Source organism: Chiloscyllium punctatum, chromosome 45, assembly GCF_047496795.1.
Source record: "Chiloscyllium punctatum isolate Juve2018m chromosome 45, sChiPun1.3, whole genome shotgun sequence".
Lineage (NCBI taxonomy): Eukaryota > Metazoa > Chordata > Chondrichthyes > Orectolobiformes > Hemiscylliidae > Chiloscyllium > Chiloscyllium punctatum.
The window spans coordinates 33,934,620-33,961,906 of record NC_092783.1 but is presented as its reverse complement, the minus strand read 5'-3'; the positions used below and the strand labels follow the sequence as shown (position 1 = coordinate 33,961,906).

The 27,287-nt window shown below is 39.9% G+C and overlaps 1 protein-coding gene across 2 annotated transcripts in view; it reads left to right on the top strand.

The window, feature by feature from the left end:
- Positions 1-27,287, top strand: part of LOC140467272 (metabotropic glutamate receptor 4-like) — a 1,248,646-nt gene that overhangs the window by 566,604 nt on the left and 654,755 nt on the right. For both annotated transcript variants that reach the window (XM_072563525.1, XM_072563524.1), the window contains exon 6: positions 7,381-7,521. In XM_072563525.1, the coding sequence (XP_072419626.1) occupies positions 7,381-7,521 (141 nt within the window). The remainder of the gene's footprint in view (positions 1-7,380; positions 7,522-27,287) is intronic.

Here is a 27,287-nt window from a genome sequence, read left to right as displayed (position 1 = left end):
AAAGTGCATCCCCTCACATTTGTCCAAATTGAGCTCCATCTGCCATTTCTCTGCCCTACTTTCCAATCTACCTATATTCTGCTGCATTCTCTGACAGTTCCCTTCACTAACTGCTATTCCACCAATCTTAGTGTCATCTGCAAAAAGTACATGATTTGAAAGGATGGACAAATAGAAGTTGAAGGAAAATCAAAATGGATTAGCTAGTTGCCAAATGACTTAAGGCGGTTCAAGTTAAAATATGCACTGTGGCCAAGGAAATTAAGTCTGTGGACCCTAAAATGGGAATGCTGTCTTTATAACCTTCCCATTTGAATTTTTGGAGTGTGAGGTGACATTCCCTATCCAGGTAAGCATAAAAAGAAAAGAGAGGAAAGAGAGACAGGGAGTGTTCAGTAAGAGTAATTGAGTAATGAATGAGGAGGTAAGAAGAAACGAGTGATGAGTAAGTGTGTGAGTGAGTGTAAACAAGCTCTTAGTGGATATAACAGTGTTAGCCCTGGCTACATGGGGTAAGAGAGTGTTAGTGGCTGAGCATGCCAAGTGTGAGCACTGAGGTAAAGTCGAAAGCATGCATAGTTACTTTAAGTTAGAAAGTGCTTTCCTGAAGTAAAAGTACAGCCACAGCCCCCAACTTAAGGTTGGGCTGTTCCAATTGGCAGTTAAATGGATACCTGAGTTTTGGTGGTTGTTTTGACAACTATTCTAATTTGACCAATCAATTTAAATTATGCCAGGATATGAAAACCCAATTGAGTTTGAATTTATTGTTTTGATATTAGCAAATTAGCATCCTGTCTATAACCTGACTATAATTTTAACTCATTCAAGATTCATTTGCTTTCAAAGAGTTAATATCAGATCCAATTATACAAAAGTATTTTCAGAATATTGTGAAAGAAAAGCAACAGATACATCTTGAGGATGTTTCACGTGTGAAATGGAAAAAAACACTGATAATGAATATTTATTTTTAAGATCCCTGTTAAGGTACATTCTTGAATAGAGATCAATGTGGATTATTTATTTATGATTTAATGCTGTTGAATGATTATTGATTATTTATTAATGATTTCATGCTGTTGAATGCTGATACTGACTTAGAAGATGTTCCCAACATTGAGTAACATTACTAAACGAATGCAAGAAAAATAGTTAAAGAAGAAATAACTCATGGGAAATAATATTCTTTCCTTTACTGACAAGATCTTATTTGCCTTGTCCATCTACTACTTAGAAAGGTCAAATTTATCTGACAATCATCAACATTATTTCTATTGGCAGCAGCTTACCTTGAGATTGGCCCATCACTTGATCCCGTCTCTATTAAAATGCTGACTACTCAATTTCCAACTGTAGCCACTCGCTGGCTACAATTGCAAATAATAATCTCTTGTTGGGCATTGTATCCCTCAACCTCAAAACTGCTGACATTACGCCTTCCCAAAATATTCTCGAGCTCTCCATTCTTGCAAGCCAATTCCCTTTCCTCACCAAAGGTTTTGAATTCCTTACTCCCTTCTATCACTGTGATAGCTCAAACTAGTCGTCTTTCATGCTTGACCCTTGCTCAAATTAAAATAAACTTGTGTATTGCACAATCATATTTATTTAATACTACTGAGCTTCTGGCAAGTTTATTTATTGGCCATATAAGTTAAGTTTCATGAAATTATATGAGTCAGAATGTCAGAACAGTGCTGTTCAGGCCTCGAAGCTACAGAGAAACTTATGTTGTACATGTTTGTTTGTCAGGTTAAGGAAATATGGCTTGAAACAAAGAGGCGTAGATATGCACAGAACATATTAACACTGAAGTCACTTTAATTCAAGACTTGGAGCCGCCGATGTTGGACTGGGGCATACAAAGCTAAAAATGACATAACACCAGGTTATAGTCCAACAGGTTTAATTGGAAGCACTAGCTTTCAGAGCGCTGCTCCTTCATCAGGTGGTTGTGGAGTATAATTGTGTGCTAGTGCTTCCAATTAAACCAGTTGGACCATAATCTGGTTTTGATGTGATTTTTTACTTTAATTCAAGGGTTCCATAGCCATTTCACTGAGTATGAAGTGTATCTAATTACAAATGATAAGGATGTGATGCTATTTAAAAGATGAGACCTAAAGTAGCCGTTGCCACTTGATACTTGGAACATCAATGTAACAGCGGTGTCTTGGGAAAAATTCATTACTAGCTTAAGAAAACTGAATTATTATGAGATGTTGAAGAAAACTGATAGCTGGGAAAATGTTAAGAAATGAAGTGTAACTATTAAGTGCCTATGTGCAATCTAGAAGTTTAAATGCGTGAATGCTCCGTCTTAGCTAGCAGCACAAAACTGGGAGTGAACCCTCAGAATCTTTTGGTAATATAGTTCCACATTGGACAAACCTTTTCATTTTAGGCAATTGAAATTCTGGCAAACTAATTACTCTTTGTACAAAGTAAATTGCATTAAGTCACACTGGCCACAATGTTGATAGGGCACTCTGCAAATTATTTTCAAGAGTACGTGATTCGGATAGATTATCAATATGCACTGGGAAATAGAGGCAAGTATTGCAATTTCCCTTTGGATTGTAGAATAGAAAATCAACTAGGTTCCTGCTGTTAGTGACTCTCTAGCAGCATCTGCTGAAAGGCCACAGGCAGAATTTTACCATGCTTGTAAAAACATGGACTATGGCAAGATGAGTGGTAGAATCTGATAAAATGTTAATTGAGGCCTGTCTCAATGTCCAGATCAGCTTACTGAAGAAGACTCCTGAGTGGAGATTGTCCAGGGGCTTGTATATGACACCTCTTCCAACTGGGTGCCACATGGCACTGCCTTGCCTCCCTGTCTCCATTCCCCCTCTCTCATTCTGCCTTTGGGCCTGAGTATCAGTACTAATGGGGTGCTGGTGTTGATAACACTCCAACTCCTGAAGGTGCTGAGTCTGGCTCCAAAATGGCAGCTGCCCCAACCAGTCCAAGGAGGCAGACAGATAGCTGCAGCACTGGTTGCATTGCTGCAGTACCTGAGTGATGACTGGCAGTGCATTCCTGCACATTTGTCTGCCGCTCTTCTCTCATCATCTGAAGGAAGTCCTCCACAACTGCGGCTACAGGGTTACCTCCTGTCAAGGGCTTAGCAAGAGCCCGGTCTCCGATAGTTCTATTGGTGAGGACTATATTCTTTGGAATACAGAAAGAATAATGGGGGATCTTAGAAATCTATGAAATTCTACCAGGTCTATACAGGATAAAAGGATGTTCCTGATGATTGGGATTCCAGAATCAAGACTCACAGTCTAAGGATATGGGGTAGACCATTTAAGACTGAGACAAGGAGAAATCTCTTCACCCAGAGAGTGGTGACCCTGTGGACTTCTTTGCCACAGAAACTGGTTGAGACCAAAAACATCAAGAAGGAAATAGATATAGTTCTGAGAGCAAAAGGGATCAAAAGGCATGAGGAGAAAGCAGAAACAGGGTCACTTAGTTGGATGACCAGTCAAGATTATATTGAACAGCAGAGCAGGCTTGAAGGGCCAAATAGCCTATTCCCACTCCTATTTTGATGTCTTCTGTGTTGCTATGTCCACCAGTGGCCTGGGGCATTTCTCTCTCAACTGATCTGCAGAGTAATCTGTGTGTGGAACTCACCAGCATGCAATCCCATATGATGTGCTCTTATGAATCTCACCAATAATGTCACCATCTGTAGCAGCTGCTGTTGATCCCTCCATTGTCTTGACACACTCATTTAGAGAAATGAGTGTTCAAGAAATATATCTCTGTGGGAGACGGACTGATCCTTGAGAGAATAGGTGCACCGTAAAGACACAAGAGAAATAGGGTATTGCAGCCATTCAAACAGAGAACAGCCAGGGAATTCCTAGAGGCATGATATTCATCCACAGATTCAATCAATAAGCACATCGACTTGGACTCAATATACTGGCCACTGCAACGGACAGCTGGAACTGACAACCGGAAGTGGCAGGTACAAATCACTATAAATGCCGGAGGAAACATCACAGAAGCGCTTCACAGGAAGCTCCCAAGCACTGAGGATAACACCTAGACAGGGGATGAAACGTCTGCAACACAAATTCCCAGCTCGGCGAACAGAACCACAACAACGAGCACCCGAGCTACAAATCTCACAAACTTTGAATTATAATGACTGCCTGGTTAATGCCAGCAATGCAGTGCAATGAAGAGTGTCATTTACTTGAGCGTCGGGACATGGATATCTCTGCAATCCCACAGGAGTGGTCTCTGACTTCTATTCCAAGGACAGGTATGCCTTCCTCAAAAGAGGTGAGGATTCAGATATCTAGCACTTATTAATTATCTGCATCACTCCATCCTATTATGGGGTGGCCTTCTCCTGTAATGACATCAAAGTGGTGAATGGGTAAACCACAGTGGGTGGCGCAGGGCTATGTATGGGAGCTAAGGTGTTCCACAGGAGTGAGGAGGAGCATGGAGGTTAGTCGTGTGGAAGGAAAGGAAGAATAATCAGAATGAGCAAGGTATGGTGTTCTATGCATCAGTGGGGGGGTTCTGAGCATAAGCATTGGTGAGGGATGGGTACAGTGGCACAGATGAGTGTGAGGTAGCAGAGATCAAAGCTTGTACCTAACCCGAGAGGTCATTGCCTTCCTTTTACTGGCCCTCATCAATTAGGCTGGCATTGTCTGGTGGCATGTTGGCTTCTCCTGGCCCCCTCAGAAAGGGTCTTCCCTACTCTTGACCACCCCATCCACAGCAATCTCCAGGTCCCTCTCAGAGAAGTCTGGTGCCAACTCCCCTTCTCGGACGTCTTTCCTCACTCCATCCAAAACCGCGTCGGGCAGGTTCCAAAAGATATCGCTCCTGCAGGGCACACTGGGCTTTGGAAGGTGTAGCCACAAGGGATGCAGGTCTTATGGAGGGCATCCGCTGAACAGTGAGTTGGTCCAGGAATGGCTCATGGTAAGATAGGGCAGAAATCAGATGCGATTGAAGGACTGAATTGCCAAATAATACAGCGGATGTTGTAATGTGTGATGGTAAAACCTGTTTGGCCTTGTTATGGGAATCGTGCCACCAAACTCGACATGTCTGTAATTTGTGAAAAAAAACATAAGGTTCAGCCTCATTTTGTTGCAGTGGAACAAAATGAATTCAACCTTAAACCCACTTGTGATCAAATAGTCTGATAAATGCCAGGAAGTTGATTTATTATCAGACATGGTCATATGAATAGAAGACTGGAAGTTGTTAAGTGCTTAAAGCAGCAAATGTCATTTCTGAATTAATGATGTCCTAAAGTATGGCGGAAAGTTGATGAGGTAAAACAATATATTACTTCAGCTGTTAAAGAATCCAGAATTTACTGACTCGACACAAGTTCAGACAGCGAAGTGTATTTTTTTCAACATTTGTTTCCCATCCATAATTGCCATTTTGCTGCCATTGAGAAGGTGGTAAGGAGTTGCCTTCTAGTCCAGAAGGATCGGTAAACTCACAGTGCTGTTATCAAAGAAGTTTCCAGTTTTTGATTGAGCAATAATGAAGGAACAGTGAAGTAGTGGCAAGAGAGATGGTGTGTAGCTTAGAATGGAACTTGCAGCTGGTAGTATTGCCGTGCATCTGGTTTAGATGGTGTTGCCCATTGGGCATTGCTGCAGTGCATCTTGAGCTACATACTGTCGCCACTTTGCATCAGTCATGAAGGTAATGAATGTTGAAGGTTGTGGCTGTGATGGTGATCTGCTTTGTCTGGATAGCTGAGCTTATTGAGTGTTGTTGAAGCTGAATTCGTCCAGGGAACTTGAGAGTATCCCATCACACTCCTGGTGTGTGCCTTGTAGGTGATGACAGATGTTGGTGAATCATAAGATCAGTTTCTTGTCATAGATTTCCTAGTCTTTGACCGGCTCTTGTAGTCACAGTATTTATTTATGACTGATCCAGTTTTGTTTCTCATCAATGGCAACCTCCAGGATGTTAATAGTGGGGGATTCAAGAATGTTAATCATGGAATCTTAACAGTACAAAAAGAGTCCATATGGCCCACCAAGTCTACACCGACCCTCCAAAGGGCATTCCATCAGATGCACTCTTATCCCTCTAATCCCACATTTACCATGGTTAATCCACCTAGCCTGCACAATCCTGGATGACACGGGACAAATTAGCATGGCCATCCATCTAACTTGCACATCTTTGGACTGTGGAAAGAAACCAGAATATCTGATGAAAACTCATGCAGATATAGGGACATTGTGCAAACACCACACAGACAGTCACCTATGGGTGGAATCGAACCTGGGTCCCTGGTGCTGTGAAGCAGCAGAGTTTACCACTGTGCCACTTTGCTGCCATCTGTAATACTATGGAGCGTCAAATGATGAAGCTTAGATTCTCATTTGTTGGACAGGGTAATTGTCTTGCACTTGTTTTGCGTAAATGCTACCGGTTGCATGTCAGCCCATGTCTGGATATGGTTTCCTGTGGAGTGGATAGGTGAGAAGGTAAATGGAAAGGTAGGACAAGTAAAGAGTGTAGCACCACATTGGAGAGTTGGATCTGGGATGAGGTGGGGGAAGGGGAGATTTGGAAACTAGTGAAGTCATTGTTAAAGCTGTGTGGTTGAAGGGGAGACAGGATGCCAACTCGAGGCGCATTTCAGGAAACGTCTCTGGGACATGCACACCAAACAACCTCACTACCCTGTGGCTGACCACTTCAACAGCTCCCTCCCACTCCTCCAAGGGCATGCAAGTACTGGCTCCCCTCCAACTCCAAATCCAAGCCACCTTACAACTGGAGGAAGAACACCTCATCTTCCACTTTGAGACCCTTCAACCACATGGCATCAACATTGACCTCACTAGTTTCCAAATCTCTCCTACCCCCACCTTATCCCAGATCTAACCCTCCACCTCGGCACCACCTTCTTGACCTGTCCTACCTGTCCGTCTTCCTTCCCACCTTTCTGCTCTACCCTCCCCATCGACCTACCACAAACAGATTCCCCCATCTGCATCCACCTACCACCTTCCCAGCTACCTTTCCCCATCCCCACTCGCACCCCCCTATTTATCTCTCAGCCCCCTTCCCAGTCCACATTCCTGATGAAGGGCTTATGCCCGAAACGTTGATTCTCCTGCTCCTCAGCTGCCTGGCCAACTGTGCTTTTCCAACACCAAACTTTTTGACTATTGTCCATATTGTGGCTTAAGGACACAGGACGTCTCAATATCAGAGAGGCCATGATTTTGTTATTTGATGCTGATTTGAAAAATCAACAGTCAGAGATCATTCAGCATTTTTACAGATGGAAAGTTGTCTATAATTATGAGTCATGTGAGTGATTATCGAATGTGCCTTTTGTCATAGGATTTGATAGATACTTCAAGAGTCGGACCCTGGAGAATAACAGAAGAAACATTTGGTTTGCAGAGTTTTGGGAAGCGAATTTCAAGTGTAAGCTGAGTCGACACGGATTTAAACGAGGGAGTCATGTTAAAAAATGTACAGGTATTGTGTGATCGTTAACCTTTATTTATAAAGTGCTAATTTTTCATACTTCTTGATTTCAGATGTTATCCACAATCACCCTTGCATAAACAGTTTGTTCCAATTAAATAAAATAGACAGTTAGTGGTAAATTATTCAGCACTTAGTATTGAGAGAGAATTATTGTCAAGAAAATGTATGATTTATCTGAAAATAATTCCCAATGACTTACCTGGGATGACAATTGCTGCTCCTCTGTGTTTAAGGCTTTGTTTCAACTTTACTATAAATCAATATTTCTCTCTATAATAGTGTAAGCATGTAATTGTTTGATCAGTGAAATGATTTGTGACCTAAATGCTGTGCAAATGACATTTTTTAAAAAAGATTGATTTATTAAACAAATTAAGATTCAGAACAATCTTTACTGTGAGTGTTTCAAATTGCTGTATAATTACTGCATTGACGACCACCAACTATAAAATGCCTTCGGATATTTTGCTAGGTTAATGATATTGAGCTGAGAACCATTTGACACATAAATTTGAATGTTGAATTTTTAATCTAGTCAATCCTGTTTATAAAAAATTCTCTCAGCCATTTGTGTAAAATAAATCAACATATGCGCATCAGAGGTTTATTACATTTTTAGCCTTGAATGAAATAAATGGTTTAAGGCAGAAGACAAAAAAAATCATGCAATTATATGAGGTGTTCATGCAATAAAAGAAATGATTGAAATCTAAAAAATGTCCAGAAATTGAAATAAACCAAGTTGATGAGCATTTGTAAAGAGAATTTAATGCTTTGCACATGATTCATTACACAGGATAAATTCAAAATCAATGATTTATCAATAAGGTTTGTATTTTCAGGAAATCCCCAGAAATTTGGCTAAAATAGAATTTCTTGTCTGAAATAAAAACAAAGCGAGGAAATCTATTTCCAGATCTTTGCCAGGCATAAAACTATTGACTAGTTTTGATAAATTCCTGTACACTGCTTCCATATAAATGCAACAAACCGTTTGTCTTTAATGAATGTTACTGACCGGCTGAACAACTCTAGGAATTGAGAAACAAATTTCTTCAATTTTAATGTTGCAAAAATTGATCAATGTCATGCTGCCATGTTGTTGAAATAACAGAATTAATCATTGGAATAAGAAAAGCTGTCAGTGTTAACATTGATATAAAATAGATTCTTTGGGTGGAAAAACTGATATGCACACATATGGTTCTGCATGTCTTCTGTATGATTCAGTGCTGATAAACCCAAGTCATGTCCGATGTTACATGCCCAATGAAGTAATGAAGTTAACGTTTCAGAACAGTGCAATAATGCAGGCTTTAATAGTTTTTCTCTCATACCTGTAACATACATCACGATTGACAATTACAGTACTATGACGTTATGATAGAATATTCACTTTTAGAGATGAAATGCTTAAGGATAGAAAAAAGATTAGTCCCATCAACTTGTTACTTTGTATCATATCCTTGAAGCCCTCTTTCATCAGTTGTTGTACTAACGTAGCGCTTGAAGCAAGCTTGCCCGATTAAGGAAATGGGAAAATTAGTGAAAGTCTGTGGGATCCACCAAGAAGTTAACCTTAAAGTTAGCCTTTACAGTTCTGGGTTCACATAAGACTGAAAGCAAACTGGACTGAACTTCACCAGCCTTATGGGGACCAGCTGGGAGGTGGGAGGACATTGAGTGATATGTCTAATGTGTAGGATTCTGGTTTGTAATCAGTTATTTTCTGATTTGTAAGTGGTTCAAATCACCCCCAGACCCCTGGTCCTAGATGCTGGACTTATTTAGGATCAGTAGACAGGTTTTTCAGGGCAAAAGACAATACAAAAATAAGTGTAACACAAAAATGGGTAAATGCAATTAACAGGGAAATTGACACAATCAACTGGACAGAGAACAGGAATACTATTAGCTAAATGAAACACGATTATAACCTAAAAAAACAACAGTTTTAATCATAGGATTGTTTGTCAGATTTCCTACCTTGGAGTCCCAATGCACTGTCACCACCTGCCTTCACCTTACTGATAGCTAGGTTGGAACTTTGAAATCTTGAGAGTTTCAGTTCACTCCTGAGGAACCTCTGGTTTTAAACTGAGCTGGTTGCTGAGGTTCTTCCTAACAGTTTTCTTGGTTCAGTGCAGGCCTGTGTTTGATAGCTTTTGTTTGGGAAGTCTTGGTTGACTTCCCCATCTAGGATGTCTTTGTTCCGATGACGCCCTTGGTTTGGCTTCCCTGTTCTTGGTTCTTTGTTCATCCTTTGTGGTTCTTGGTTCCAAAGTGCTTGTTGATCCTGGAAGCCTATGAGAAAGCTGTTGTGCAGAAAAAGGCTCTCTCAGGGATAGCAGTCATGCAGACAGGCCCCTTATCTCCCCTCAAATCTGTGGTTTTCTTTAAGCTCTTGATGTTCTCTTCTGAAGTTAGTTGGCCTTCCGATGATTTGAGTATGTGTGAATGAGTTTTGATTGAACTTCAATGTTTGTCATCTCTGTGAATGGATTTCCATTGAAGTTCAATGCCTGGTGCCTCTGTAGCCCCATATTGACTCTGTTGGGCAGTCTAAGGTGTAAAAACTGTCTTCGGCTAGAGTCTGTTAAGTTTGGTTGATTGGTATTTTAGAGAGGAGATAGAAATTTGAATTCCAGGCTAAACAATGGTTCCCAACAGCCATTTCTGTGTTTGTGTACTTTCCCTGGAGCTCAATCCAGTTTTCCCCTTGATTTTTAAAAGGTTTGAAAAGCCAGGGTTTTACCCAGTGATTTAGATTATGGGGATTTTTGCTTGATCCTACAAATGTCATCTCACTGCTATGCTGTTTTGCCAGACTAGACCCAGTTCAAAACCAAACATGTAAACTTTAACATTGAGACAACTGGTCCATCCCTGTTATTGGTCAAAATGTGTGCACTGGAAAAGCACAGCAGGTCAGGCAGCATCTGCTGTGTTTTTCTTGTGCCACACTTTTTGACTCTAGCTTTCTGGCATCTGCAGTACTCACTTTCTCCTGTCCTTATTATGGTCCAATGAAATGTTGGCATATGGTTTGGGAGTATGAACAATGTAGGAAGTTGAATTCCACTAAAATTGTAGAATTATGGCCCTTTTTCTGCCCAATGTTGGAATACAAATTGTCATCTTTACTATTTTGGTGAAAAATGATTTTTCTTACATTCCTAATTTTTACATGTTATGTTGCCCTGTGGTTAACATATTAACGATTTTCCTGGATCAATACTGTCAAGTTCATCTTAAAACCTTTCTGTAGCTCATCTCCAACGTCTCTTCAAATTTTCAAAACTTGCCTAAGATCTACAATTATCATTTCTTACCTCAGCATCCTCAGAGTGGCAATAATATCCAGTGATTCGGTAATAGAATTGCACAAAGCATTCCAGATGGGGTCTGTGAAACACCTTGCAAAGCAACAACACAGCTTCATCTGATTTGCATTCAATCCATTATCTCTTCACTTCAATACAGTATTTATATTTTCACTGCAGCTGAGCATTTTCCTGATGCTCTTCTAGATCTTTTCATTATTGAGGATCTTATCCTAATTGACATTTATCCACTTAGCATTTATATATATATAGTTATTTCTTTGCTGCCATGACTTCATTCATCCACTGTGTATTGTGAATAATCCAGATACTTTCTGAAATATTTTCCCTTATGATATGAATCAAATTTTGTATGCAATGCTGAATATGAAAATACCCATACTGATGAATGCAGTGCTAACTACATATTTAAAAAAAAAGACAGAATAGTCATTGAAAGCTATTTTTGTGTGTCAAAGCAGATCTTTTTCAAGCTAAGGTGCACTTTATTGGACAGAAATTAAGCTAATTCATCTTGGGAATTTTGTCTTTGCAGGCCTTACGGGAATAAAGATTAGCTGCACTTAGCAGTCGAAAATATAATGTAGTGCAATAGTACATGCAATAACATTGTGAATATTTTATCATCCAGCTGATCACAGGCAGTTTCATAAATCACCCATTACCTTATAACAGTTCAAGATCAGCATCCATAGCATCCCGGTTCAGTTTCAGCAAATATACAAAAAAAGCTGCCATAGAGCCTCTGATAAACTGTAGCTCTAAGAAATCCAAGGTATTTATTTCAAGGCAAACCAGCCTTCTTGATCAGAACCCCCTCCACTTCCATTTTGCTCAGGCTCCATTACCCTATTCTTGATGAAAAAAGGTGCAAGTTATGTGCATGTTCTTTTTTGCCAAAGGTCTGAATTTTCAGATACGCAAGTTAAAGTCTCAACATTAATGTGAAATGAGTCTCATTGCCAATGTATTGCCAGCTATTTAGGCCATATGTCCAAATAATTGATGGACTATGTCAAGCCTAGGCTTGCAAATCTCAGATCACAATGTCAACCATTAGATATTTTATGTTTATTATCTTGTGTACACAATGCATCACACTGAGAGTCTGACTGATAATTATGTTTGTTTTTAAACGTAATTCTTATTATAGTCAGAATTATTCCAATTAATGTTGCCCAATAGCAGGATGACACCTAATGTTGGACATGGTAATCTGAAACTTGCAAGAATAAGCACAATTAGCATGCTGTCTACTGGGAATGTTCAAGGGGTGTGGTGTTTGATGCAGTCCTTGATTAGTTCTTTGTCCAGAACTCACCTTGATTGATAGGGTTAACAGCGACTTGGGCAGTGAGGACTCAAAGGCAGATCATTAGAGCAGGTACAGGTCACATATCTGCAGGCAAGGAGTAGAATATATCCTGATTCTGCAGGCTGTTGTCTGGAGAGAGGTAAACGAAGCAGTATTTTGATGAGTATCAATCTCCAAAAGCCATCCTCCTTCTCTTTAAGTTATCAGGTTTTCTGAGCGGTGGAAAGCACAGCCAGCCAGAGTTAAATTGGCAAACAAGTTTATTCTGATGCTACCAGCTTCATTAAAATATCTGCTAGGGGTCGAGTGCTTACACGTTCCTTGTCCTATCTCCATTAAACCCGGAATTGGATTGATGGAAGATGGAACAAAAACAGAAATTGCTGGAACAAACTCAGCAGGTTCGGCAGCTGGAGAGAAAGCACATTTAATGTTTCGAGTACAGTGACTCCTCTTCAGAACTGAGCTTCCGCTGTTCTTTTGGATTTTATTTTGATCGAAGATGGGTTGGGTTTGAGATTTTTAAATGTTTAATCTCTGACCAGGCTTCAGCCCATCATTTTCAGATGTTTAATAACTGGTTTTTGACTTCATAGTTAAACGTTTTCTAAAATCCAGGTGTCAGAATGTCAACTTACAACTCTCAAACTCAAATGTAAAAAATATATTCAAGCATTACTGAAAATATTTTTCATATAATGTAGCTCCATATACTTTCCAGAAAGCTTGCTTAAAGTACTTTGTTTTCATCTAGTCTCTGTTTATATACCATCACACAGTTGTGCAGTTTTATTGAAAAAATAGAAAACCGCAGAACAAGTCTAATAGGTTAACATTGTCCTGAAGGCATTTTGTTTAAATCTCTGTATACAGTGTTAATCTCATTGTGAGATTACTGCTGTGAGATTTAGCCTAGAGATACAATTGACTTGAGATGAGTATAAAACTATTGCCTCTTTGCTTCATTTTTGAGCTGTTGATCGGTTGAATGTTCCAGACGCAAGCCAAATGCCATCTTTGAAATTAAAAGCTTTAAGAAAGCCCAAGTGGCCAACATTTTACCTCATACTTCTAAGATTGCTTTTTGAGTTCCAAAGGATCTTATTTAAGTTGGTGTATCTGGTACAGCTTAACATTTCAATCGTCCTTGTGAACCCGACCTCATTCAAAAAGAAGTGTGCCTTACTGTGTGTCTGAACTAAATATCCAGAACATGTTGTAGATTTCCCATTTAGGAAAGTACATCAACAAAGGAACTGCAAGGTTTGTGAAGGTTTGTAGCTCAGGTTGAGGTTTAGGGTGTAGCGAGCAAATCTACACCCTAAACGAAGGAACTAGACAATCTTCATTCCAAAATAAAAACAAAAAATTGTGGATGCTGGAAATCAGAAACAAAAATAGCAATTGATCTAAAAGCTCAGCAGATCTGGCAGCATCAGTGGAGAAAAGCGGAGTTTGTGTCCTGGGTCCAGTGACCCTTCATCAGAAGACTTTTTCCATTTATGTAGCAAAGATGAATGTAAATATTCATAATAAGGTTAACTGGGCAGGTAGAATCATTTTAGCCTGTTTTTCATTCCTGAAGCACACAACTCTCTGAAATGACACTGAAATTTGGACATCGTTGAATATTTTTAGTGTCAGTTAGCTTACAATACAGTGTTATCAGTGTATGAGCCTGTGAGGAGTTAGGGTAATGTATTTCAGAGAAAAGGAACTGAACGTTCTTTGCAATAGCTTTTTGGTGGTATTATATTTTAAATCAATTAAGGAATTTTAACCAGTGTATCTGCTTCAATGTGTTTGGTTGTTTGAATTAAAATGTAAAGTAATTTTTCAAATATGTGTACTTGCATATGTATTTTATAAATATTCCATAAAATGGAGGAGAATTTTACACTGATTTCTGCTCTGATCCAGTACTCGTGTATTCTAAAACTTTGTAAACTTTGTTGACACAGAGTAGGGGCAGCAAAACTGGATAAAGACACAGAAACTAGCCAACTGTTTTTGATTTGGAGACATTGGGGTGGGCAAAGTTGAAAATCACATAACACCAGGTTACAGTCCAACAGGTTTATTTGGAAGCACTAGCTTTTAGACCACCGCTCCTTCATCAGGTGGTTATCATCTGATGAAGGAGCAGCGCTCCGAAAGCTAGTGTTTCAAAATAAACTTGTTGGACGATAAGCTGGTGTTGTGTGGTTTTCAACTATTTTTGATGCTTTTGTTTTGACTTGATCACTTTTTCCAGTGAACACTTTCAATTGCATTAATTAAACCCTCATTGTACAGTCTCTCGGCTTAATTCTAAAGAAAGGGTGGTAGTTTTCCAGATGTAGATGGATCCTCTACCTATGTCAGCGATGCATAATCTATATATTTGTGGTTGGAAAAGGAGATTGTCATAACGATGATTGTATTTTCTGATTTACTGAAGAATTTGTACCTTGTATCTAAGATGGTGTCTTGTAAACATTTCATTGCACTCATTTGAGTATGTGACAATATGCTAATTCTGTTGTAATTCGATTAAATATGATCCATTGATAATCATTCTAATTTGTGCATCGCCAGCAAATCTCACCACTACTGGAAGTGGGTCTTCCAGGCAGGGTAATTTATAAGAGGTCATATCCATGCAGATTTTATTATTCAAGAGATTCTGAAATAATTGTTTAAGTGGATACATTTAGGAATGATTGTTTTTTGATGTGTCACTCGAGACAAAGCCTCTCTAGCATTCATTCTGCAGAAGAACAAAATCGAGGTAGCTCATCCATAGTATGGTGCTGCTGTTTAATTTGTGTTCTGATAATGTGCCAGGTTTTTTGGTACTCTTATTCAAACTAATGTGATGATAGAAGCTGAAATGATGTAGTGTCTGATGGCACCATAGTTAGGTTTAGTAAAACATCTCAATGTTGGACACTATTTAATATGTGACATTATTTAGAAATATAGTTGATCTCTACCAGCACCAATTTCTTTTGTGGACTATACACAATGAATATGTGACCTCAGTCTCATGATATTTGCAGTGTTTGCTGACTGGTTGTGAGAAATGGACTGTGAGACCACTTAGAGTCATAGAATCATAGAGATGTACAGCATGGAAACCGACAGTCCAACCCGTCCATGCCGACCAGATATCCCAACCCAATCTAGTCCCACCTTTCAGCACCCAGCCCATATCCCTCCAAACCCTTCCTATTCATATACCCATCCAAATGTCTCTTAAATGTTGCAATTGTACCAGCCTCTGCCACTTCCTCTGGCAGCTCATTCCATACACGTACCACACTCTGCGTGAAAAGGTTGCCCCTAAAGTATCTTTTATATCTTTCCCTTCTCACCCTAAACCTATGCCCTCTAGTTCTGGACTCCCCAACGCCAGGGAAAAGACTTTGTCTATTTATCCTATCCATACCCCTCATAATTTTGTAAACCTCTATAAGGTCACCCCTCAGCCTCTGACGCTCCAGGGAAAACAGCCCCAGCCTGTTCAGCCTTTCCCTGTAGCTCAGATCCTCCAACCCTGGTAACATCCTTGTAAATCTTTTCTGAACCCTTTCAAGTTTCACAACATCTTTCCGATAGGAAGGAGACCAGAATTGCATGCAATCTTCCAACAGTGGTCTAACCAATGTCCTGTACAGCTGCAACATGATCTCCCAACTCCCAATAAGGGAAAGCATACCAAACACCTTCTTCACTATCCTACCTACCTGCAACTCCACTTTCAAGGAGCTATGAACCTGCACTCCAAGGTCTCTTTGTTCAGCAACACTCCCGAGGACCTTACCATTAAGTGTATAAGTCCTGCTACGATTTGCTCTCCCAAAATGCAGCACCTCGCATTTATCTAAATAAAACTCCATTTGCCACTTCTCAGCCCATTGGCCCATCTGGTCCAGATCCTGTTGTAATCTGAGGTAATCCTGTTCGCTGCCCACTACACCTCCAATTTTGATGTCATCTTCAAACTTACTAACTGTACCTCTTATGCTTGCATCCAAATCATTTATATAAATTACTAAAAGTAGAGGGCCAAGCACCGGTCCTTGTGGCACTCCACTGGTCACAGGCCTCCAGTCTGAAAAACACCCTCTGTCTTCTACTTTTGAGCCAGTTCTGTATCCAAATAGTTAGTTCTCCCTGTGTTCCGTGAGATCTAACCTTGCTAATCAGTCTCCCATGGGAAACCTTGTCGAACTCCTTACTGAAGTCCATATAGATCACATCTACCACTCTGCTCTCATCAATCTTCTTTGTTACTTCTTCAAAAAACTCAATCAAGTTTGTGAGACATGATTTCCCATGTACAAAACCATGTTGACTATCCTGAATCAGTCCTTGCTTTTCCAAATAAATGTACATCTTGGGTCTCAGGATTCCCTCCAACAACTTGCTCACAACTGACGTCAGGCTCACTGGCCTATAGTTCCCTGGCTTGTCCACACCACCCTTCTTAAACAGTGGCACCATGTTAGCCGACCTCCAGTTTTCCGGCACCTCACCTGTGACTATCGATGAAACAAATATTTCAGCAAGAGGCCCAGCAATCACTTTTCCAGCTTCCCACAGAGTTATAGTGTACACCTGATCAGGCCCTGGGGATTTAACCACTTTTATGTGTTTTAAGACATCCAGCACTTCCTCCTCTGTAATATGGGCATTTTGCAAGATGTCACCATCTATATCCCTACAGTCTATATCTTCCATATCCTTTTCCACAGTAAATACTGATGCAAAATACTCATGTAGTATCTCCCCCATTTTCTGCGGCTCCACACAAAGGCCGTTTTGCTGATCTTTGAGGGGCCCTATTCTCTCCCTAGTTACCCTTTTGTCCTTAATGTATTTGTAAAAACCCTTTTGATTCTCCTTAATTCTATTTGCCAACGCTATCTCATGTCCCCTTTCTGCACTCCTGATTTCCCTCTTAAGTATACTCCTACTTCCTTTATAGTCTTCTAAGGATTCACATGATTTATGCTGTCTATACCTGACATATGCTTCCTTCATTTTCTTAACCAAACCCTCAATTTCTTTCGTCATCCAGCATTCCCTATACCTACCAGCCTTCCCTTTCACCCTGACAGGAATATACTTTCTCTGGATTCTTGTTATCTTATTTCTGAAGGCTCCCTGTTTTTCAGCCGTCCCTTTACCTGCGAACATTTACCCCCAATCAGCTTTTGAAAGTTCTTCTAGGAGAAAGTGAGGACTGCAGATGCTGGAGTTCAGAGCTGAAAATGTGTTTCTGGAAAAGCGCAGCAGGTCAGGCAGCGTCAAAGGAACAGGAGAATCGATGTTTCGGGCATGAGCCCTTCTTCAGGAATGAGGAATTTCCTCATTCCTGAATAAGGGCTCATGCCCAAAAATTCGAATCTCCTGCTCCTTGAATGCTGCCTGACCTGCTGCGCTTTTCCAGCAACACATTTTCAGTTTTGAAAGTTCTCGCCTAATACCGTCAAAATTGGCCTTTCTCCAATTTAGAACTTCAACTTTTAGATCTGGTCTATTCTTTTCCTTCATTATTTTAAGTCTAATAGAATTATGGTCACTGGCCCCAAAGTGCTCCCCCACTGACACCTCAGTCACCTGCCCTGCCTTATTTCTCAAGAGTAGGTCAAGTTTTGCACCTTCTCTTGTAGGTACGTCCACATACTGAATCAGAAAATTGTCTTGCCCACACTTAATAAATTCCTCTCCATCTAAACCCTTAACACGATGGCAGTCCCAGTCTATGTTTAGAAAGTTAAAATCCCCGACCGTAACCACCCCATTTTTCTTACAGGTAGCTGACATCTCCTTACAAATTTGTTTCTCAATTTCCCTCTGACTGTTAGGGGGTCTATAATACAATCCCAATAAGGTTATTATCCCTTTCTTATTTCTCAGTTCCACCCAAATAACTTCCTTGGATGTATTTCCGGGAATATCCTCCCTCAGCACAGCTGTAATGCTATCCCTTATCAAAAATGCCACTCCCCCTCCTCTCTTGCCTTCTATTCTATCCTTCCTGTAGCAATTGTATCCTGGAACATTAATCTGCCAGTCCTGGCCATCCCTGAACCATGTTTCTGTAATTGCTATGATATCCCAGTCTCATATTCCAAACCATGCCCTGAGTTAATTTGCCTTCCCTGTTATGCCCCTTGCATTGAAATAAAGCAGTTTAATTTCTTCATCTTACCTGGTCCCTGCCTGCCCTGACTGTTTGACTTGCTTCTGTTCTCAACTGTACCAGTCTCAGATTGATGTTTTCCTTCACTATGTCCCTGCGCATCGCCCCCCCCACCTCTGTCTCACACACACACACACACACACACACACACACACACACTTTACTTTTGGATAGGATTTATGCACATCAGGATAGGATTTATGCACATCTGGATAAGAATAATGTGATCAAGGATAGTCAGCATGGTTTTGTGAAGGGCAGGTCATGCCTCACAAACCTTATTGAATTCTTTGAGAAGGTGACTAAGGAGGTAGATGAGGGGAAAGCGGTAGATGTGGTATATATGGATTTTAGTAAGGCGTTTGATAAGGTCCCCCATGGTAGGCTACTGCAGAAAATACAGAGATATGGCATTGAGGGTGAGTTGGAGGTTTGGATTAGGAATTGGCTGGCTGGAAGAAGACAGAGGGTAGTAGTTGATGGCAAAGGTTCATCTTGGAGTGCCGTCACTAGCGGTGTTCCGCAAGGATCTGTTTTGGGACCATTGCTGTTTGTCATTTTTATAAATGACCTGGAGGAAGGGTTAGAAGGTTGGGTGAGCAAGTTTGCGGATGATACGAAAGTCGGAGGAGTTGTAGACAGTGAGGAAGGATGTGGCAGGTTACAGCGGGATATAGAGAAGCTGCAGAGTTGGGCAGAAAGGTGGCAAATGGAGTTCAATGTAGCTAAGTGTGAGGTGATTCACTTTGGTAAGAGTAACAAAAAGATGGGGTACTGGGCTAATGGTTGGATACTTGGTAGTGTGGAAGAGCAGAGGGATCTTGGTGTCCATGTACACAGATCTCTTAAAGTTGCCACCCAGGTAAATAGTGCAGTGAAGAAGGCATATGGCGTACTGGCTTTTATTGGTAGAGGAATTGAGTTCCGGAGTCCTGAGGTCATGCTGCAGTTGTATAAGACTCTGGTGCGGCCGCATCTGGAATATTGTATGCAGTTTTGGTCGCCATACTATAGGAAGGATGTGGAGGCACTGGAACGGGTGCAGAGGAAGTTTACCAGGATGTTGCCTGGTATGGTAGGAAGATCCTATGAGGAAAGGCTGAGGCACTTGGGGTTGTTTTCATTGGAGAAAAGAAGGTTTAGGGGTGACTTGATAGAGGTGTACAAGATGATTAGGGGGTTAGATAGGGTTGACAGTGAGAACCTTTTTCCACATATGGAGTCAGCTATTACAAGGGGGCATAGCTTTAAATTAAGGGAGGGTAGATATAGGACTGATGTTAGGGGTAGGTTCTTCACTCAGCGAGTCGTAAGTTCATGGAATGCCCTGCCAGTATCAGTGGTGGACTCTCCCTCTTTATGGGTATTTAAGCAGACATTGGATAGGTATATGGAGGATAGTGGGTTAGTGTAGGTTAGGTGGGCTTTGATCGGCGCAACATCGAGGGCCGAAGGGCCTGTACTGCGCTGTATTCTTCTATGTTCTATGTTCTATTTACTAGTTTAAATCCTGCCGAGCCGCTCTAGCAAATCTCCCTGGCAGTATATTAGTCCCCTTCCAATTCAGGTGCAATCTATTCTTCTTGTACAGGTTACTTCTATCCCAAAAGAGATTTCAAAGATCCAAAAATGTGAATCCCTCCCTCATACAGCAGCTCCTCAGCCATGCATTCATCTGCTCTATCCTTCTATTCCTGCCCTCACTAGCTCATAGCACTGGGAGTAATCCAGATATTACTACTCTCGAGGACCTCCCTTTTAAATTTCTGCCTAACTCTCTGTAATCTCCCTTCAGAATCTCAACCTTTTCCCTTCCTATGTCGTTGGTTAGAATGTGTACAATGACCTCTTTCTGGCCCCTCTCCCCCGTGAGAACATTCTGCACCGTCTCTGAGACATCCTTGATCCTGGCACCAGAGAAGCAACACACCATTCTGCTTTTTTGCTGCTGGCCACAGAAATGTCTGTCTGTGCCTCAAACTAGAGAATCCCCTACCACAATTTATCTCTTGGAACCCGACGTACCCCCTGATGCATTAGAGCCAGTCTCAACACCAGAAACTTAGCTGTTCGTGCTATATTCCCCTGAGAATCCATCACCCCCTACATTTTCCAAAACAGCATACCTGTTTGAAATGGGTATGTGCACAAAAGACTCCTGCACTATCTGCCTATCTCTCTTACCTTTCCTGGAGTTAACCCATCCATGTGACTGTATCTGAGACCTTTCCCCCCCTTCCTATAACTGCCATCCATCACATACTGTTGTTGTTGCAAATTCCTCATCACTTCTATCTGTCTCTCCAACCAATCTATTTGATCTGATAAGATTTGCAGCCAGCAGCCTTTATGGCAGATATAATCCGCAGTAACCCTTAAACTCTCTTTAATCTCCCACATCTGACAAGAAGTACATATCACTCTCATAATGGCCATTTTTGCTCCTTCACAATCTACAGACCCAGAAAATAACACTGTCTTATTCCTCTACAAACACTGCCCCAGGTTAAAGTAATAATTGTGGCTTTAGTTTAATCAAGAGACATATCTCCAAAAACATATAATCAAGAAAGAACCTACTTTACTCACTACTGCAGATTCTCTGCAGCCCACACTTAAAACAACGATTAACTTATCTGATTCTGTGCTGTCAACTTCACCCAACAGTTCCTCCAAGATTAGTTGTGAATTTCACTTTTTGATAATTATCCCAGATGCACTCTGATGTCCAGCGATACACGAATTCAAACATCAAAGGCAGTAATTGTGCAGGTTCTCTGTCTCCCTCTGTCTCCTGCACTGTCCTCACCATGTGCTTCATTTGTTTGTTCTTCTCCCTTTTAAAACTGCTGTTGTTTTGACCTTTTTTTTGCCAAAGTTCCAAAACAATGCAACAGCATATAAAACAGTAATTGCTGCTCCTAGAATTTGAGGAAATCACCTCCAGCACCTAAAATTCCTCAAAAAAGGAGCAGCTGTTACAGCCAGAAATTTTTCCCATCCTCCATCTTGGATTAAACGTATTCTATGTAGTTTTAAGAGAAATGGATCTTTCATATATCGACTGAACATTCATTGTCTCAGACATAGCAGAACAGTTCAAAATGGGATTTTAACTCTCAGATGAAAAGCAGGAAAGGGTTAGAGGGGATGGTAACTCAACAGACTTGGAAAACTAATACCCCCATAAATGTCCATTTTTAATTATGGTGGACTTGAGGTTCTCAGAGTAATAGAGGTGGTCTATGATTATACTATACAAATGAGGCTTTGTCCCTAACATTGTCACTGGCACTACAAAGTGATGTTTTCTCAGTAATTTGTCAAGGCTAAAGGAAAGTGATAGTAAGGAGGTCCAGCAGCCATGCAATACTTTTAGCATGGTTTGTCCTGGGGGAGACACTAAAGCTTGGAGCAGCTGGTGCCAAAGTGCAGTAGTCCACCATCGAAATGTTTCTGCCAAAGTTATCACTTCCCTCCCCTGGTGCCTTAAATATATATAAATATAGTCTTGTACAGGTAAGAAATGCCTTTGGTTTCTTTGTTGGATAGAGTCAAACTCCAACGTTTGCTTTTTCTTCTTGTGTTACTGTACGTAACTGAACTGCTTTAGTGCCTATGTATATGAAGATATCTTTATGAATAAAGTATATGTTTGAAATTTAAAAAGACCTAATTCTAGCATTGTTTGTGGGTCAAGAGGAGCCAGAGTGCTGACCCAGTCTCTCAAGCAAACTTTCCTGGTTCCTTCTAATTAAAGGTCTGACTTCCTAGTACCATTTGCCATTAACCTCTTCCAAAAACCAAACAATTTTATTTCCCAGACCCTACTCCAATGCAATTAATTATGCAACCCCCATCAACTCCCAATCTCTATCTTTTGATGAAGTTTGTCTTCAGTAGTTCCTGCCTAGATCCTACCATCGCTAGTTTCACTGCATGCTGACCTCCAATTCAGGGAGATAGCTGATCAATAAAATTAGTAAAACTGAAAATGCAGTCCTGCTGTTTAAGAAGACCCACAGCTTTCACAGAATTTCCAGATTTCACTGCTACAAATACCCCTCTGCCTTTACTCAAACCCTTATGAATGGGACCACATTTTAATTTTGTTTGCAACTCGTCAAATGATTAACGAAGATGCTTTATTCTGAAATAATGAATTAGTTTGATTTTTTATAATGTTCAACTGTTCAAAGCATGAATAATTTTAACCAATATCCATGAATTTAAAAAAAAGCAAGTGATCAACATTATTATTAAAAGGCCTTTGTACACAAGAGTCATAACTTTTGTATAAGGACATTAGCACCCTGGAGCCATCTTGCAATGGTGCCATGGAGCTGCATTTCTGGATATAAATGAACAATATGGGTTGAGATAGAGCACTCCAGAGTTTGAAACTCCACCAGATTAGGTTGTAACATGGATATGAACACATGAAGATGATACATTTGTCATTAACTATGTGAAGTGCTACATTTGGAAAGACAAATCAGAGCAGGACTTATACACTTAATGGGAAGGTCCTGTGGTGAGTTGCTGAACAAAGAGACCTTGGAGTGCATGTTCATAGTTCCTCAAAAATAGAGTCTCAGGTGGATAGGGTAGTGAAGTAGGTATTTGGTCAGAGCATTGAGTATAGGTGTTAGGAGGTCATGTTGCAGTTGTACAGAACATTGGTTAGGCCACGTTTGAACTATTGTGTGCAATTCTGGTCTCCTTCCTATAGGAAGGATGTTGTGAAACTTGAAAGGGTTCAGAAAAGATTTACAAGGATGTTGCCAGGATTGGAAGGTGTTAGCTATAGGAAGAGGCTGCACCTGGAGCGTGAGAGGCTGAGGGATGTCCTTTATAGAGGTTTATAAAATCATGAGGTGGGAAAGTAAACTAAAAGGCAACTTTTTCACAAGATAATGATGTGCATATGGATGAGCTGCCAGAGGAAGTGAAGGCTGGTACAATTACATTTAAAAGGCGTCTGGATGGGTATATGAGTAGAAGGAGTTTCGAGGGATATGGGCCAAATGCTGGCAAATGGGACTAGATTAATTTAGGATATCTGGTTGGCATGGAAAAGTTGGCCCAAAGGGTCAGTTTCCATGCTATTCATCTTGGTGACTCTCTTGTAGTTAGCTTTTGGTGTATCACTGATTACCATGTACAGTCATACTTACTATTAAGATATTATAAATGGTGATGAAGTCTAAGCCTGAAGGCAGTCCTTGACTTTGCCTTACCCTTGACCAGTCTGTAAATAATCTGAATTTATAGTGTGGCATCAAACCAGACAGTAAAAGAGATACCCCAATAAAATTGCCATTCAGTCCAATGGGAGTTATCCACTCTGACAAGTCAGAGTAGGCTGTGGACGTATTTCAATGTTGGAGATTCACGTTAAACCTGCAAAAGTAAAACAAATTGGGATGCAGTATGAAGTGGAAAGTCCCCAGGAGTGGATTTTCAAAGTGGCTTTGGGAATGGATTCCTGGATAAATTTCAAGTGCTGACCAAAGCCAGCAACATTGCTCTAATTACATGATTTTTAAAAAAGATTTGAGTGGTTTTGTCAGTAAGGAGGTGGAAAATCAGAGGTGCTGAGTTCCTCCAGCAGGTAGGAGTTGTCAAGTATAAAAGGCAGGTGCAGCCATATTGGTGGCTATTGTTCTGTTTCCAAAGATAGCAGGATGTGCCTCAGAGGGTGAGCAGCAACATGAGTAGAAGGGGCAATGAAAAAACAAGTGAGGCCTTGATCTTGCATTATGCAAGAAGATCGCAGGAAAAATAGGCAAAACGTGAAGCCAAACATTTATTGGCTCTGCAGTGAACCAGACAGCTATGTACTAACAATGCATTAGATTGTCCATATTTGTCAAAATAAGGTTTAAAAAGTTCTATTCTGATCCAGACAGGCACATTAACAAGATTTTTAAAGGGGCCCACAATTAGCAGTGATTGGGTTTCTCATTCCCTCTCCCTTGTCAAAACTTTGAAAATTACAAACTATTTTGAATGCTTTGGGATAATGAGATGTACATGCAATGAGAGATTTAATTTCTCAATTGTATTTTCTATAAGTTGTTTTATGTAGAAACTAAAATAGTAAAATACATGTGCATTCATGGACCTGAAAGGATTAACGAGTCCACAACACAAAATTTTGATTGATGGACTGGTCTGCTCTGCTGTTTAGATTATATTTCTATTCAGAAACTAATGCAGCCTATTACAAGTTATCAGTTTTGTGGAACATTATTCTTTAAAACTCATAATAGTTAGTGTAAAACTACCAAGTGAAAAGCAGGTAAGTTTATTATGGTCAAGAACAGTTTTACAGACAGTAAGTCATTGCTCCCTAACTTGCACACCAACCCTTTCTTTTCTGACAAGGTCGTAAATAAAATATTGACAATTAAGGGAACATCATTAAATCTTTTAAATATCATCACTTTGATATATCATTCAAACTGTCAATCAGTATTATGTGTTGATTCTGACATGAACTAAGTTTCATGCTTCATAAAACAGTCTCGAAAGATTGGTTCTGTCATATTGGAATGCATGATGTGTGTTAATTCAGTTAAAGAATAAACTCCAGTGAAATTTTAATTAATTACTATTCAAGGAAGTGACAAGAACATCTTAGTAGATTATGTATGCAGAGTTGCATCAGTTCATTTACATTTGGGAATCTGTCAAGATACATCTTCATCCAATGATTTGCTTTTCTAATGAAGACAAAAAAAGGAGTAATTGAGTGGACACACATGTGACAGTTGGATCTCAATGCAGCTGTTATGTTACCCATATACCAAAACAATAGGATGGGTCTAAGTATTATTAAGATATCATATATGTCTGAGTATAGTAGAAATTCAAATAGACTGAGCGGTTCCTCACTTCTAAAAGCTGGTTGTGGCAAGAACGTAAAGAGGAGGTAAAGAGTTGTGCTATGATTTTACAAAGCCCTCGTTAGCTCCACTTCTGGATAACTGGGTACAATTCTTTCATCACACCTTAAATAGGATATTTTTGGGCTTTGGAATGTGTGCAGTGCAGGTTTCACCAGAATATTACCAGTGCTGTGGAGTTAGTTTATGAGAAGAGATTGCATCAGTTGTGCATGTGTTCCCGAGAGTATAGAAGGTCAGAGTGATTTTGTTTTTCAGGGTTTTGAAAGGAATTGATAAAGTAAATGTAGTGAAATGCTTTCTGCTGCTGGATAGTCTGGGATAACGTGATATTATCTTAAAATAAAAACCACAGTATTGAGTTGTAAAATTGGACCAAACACACACTCAAAGTATAGTGAATGCAAGGTCAACTAAGGATTATAAAAATTGATAAATTTTTTGCAAGACAAGAATATGCAGTTCAAATACAGTTCAGCATGATCTCATTCAATGATGAGGTAGACTGAATAGCTTCCTTTTAATTGCATGTTCCTAACAGGATTGTTAGTAGCTGAAATACACAACAGTAGTTCTGGTAGGAGAATGTAATCTGTTGAAACAATGTAAGAAATAAGAACTCCAATTTTTTTTTCTATATAATTGAACAGACTTGTATTTAATGACAAAAAGGTCATTTCTACAATCTGAGACATACAGTTCATGAATAGCGATCAAGTAAGGTTAAAAATGAGAAATTTTTGGCACTCTAATATGACTGGTCCTGTTTTCTTGATCTATAATGCATGTAACATCAATTAAGGACAAATAAGGATAAAATAAAATGGGGTTGACTGCAGCAACAAGATAAAGCAGAAAGAAGCTGAATTCCTTAAAAAGGTCAATTATTGTGCAGTGCAAAACTTTCTCAACAAAGTCCATCAGTCTGTAATCATTTTCTTTCAAACTCCTTACCATCAGCAGAATCAGTGAAATCAGCAAATTATTGCTTTTCTTTAATATTTAACTAATTGACCGTGCAAAATTACGCTCAATTTCATCTCTATCTCTGTTTATGCTCTTACTTTTCAATCTTATATTTACCAGACAGTAACCTATATATTATCATATGAAAGTGTTAATTAATGGTGTTTCCTGGTTCAACTGTTTCTCCAACCTACCATCACCTCTTTGAGCAATGGGTTGATGGTAGGTATGAAATTCTATAAATGATGGAAGACATGGTAACAGGTAGGTGTGTAAATGCAAGCTGTGGTGGTTCCTCAGTTCTATATCATTTCTGGGTCATATTCCCAGAGGTGGGAGTGGGTAAGGCATGGCTTCTTGCAAGTGACGGGTAACCAGTTGAGGTTGTAAAAGACTTATGAAAATTCATTTGTCCTCACTTTCTCCCACTAAATAAATGAGTGTTAATGTACATAAGGAATTGATGAGTTTTAATTCGAGATGAGGAGCATGCTCCCTGAGGGAAGTGGATGCACACTCTCACAGACCAGAAAGCTCAAGGCCAATATCTCCGTGTGTATTTAGCAGTACTGTCTTGGCTAAAACCCCGGTAAAGAGATGAAAGGAATTTTCACTCTAAATAATCTTATTCCAAATTATCATAATTTGGCTGCTTCACTTTTCCCATATTGTTAACAAATCATTGTAACAATAATGGTGGAACATTATAAAATGATAAAGCCTTGTTAAATTCTTATCTGGTCTATTTGAGTGATTCTGTTTATTTGCTTAAAGAGTATGGTTTTTATTTCCTAAACACAGTATTTTGCACTAGTGAAATGATTGAGCAGTAATATTGCTGAGAAAATGCAAGTGGCTGACCTGACAGACAAACCACAAGTGATTTCATCGATAAACAATGACAGTTTAGTAGCTGTGACAGAGACATCAAGGCCATCCACCAGCCACTTGAACAAACTGCTAAAGTGCTCTCCAGGGTTATAAAAACTTTAGCAGGTTGATAACGGTGACTTAAAATAAGCAAA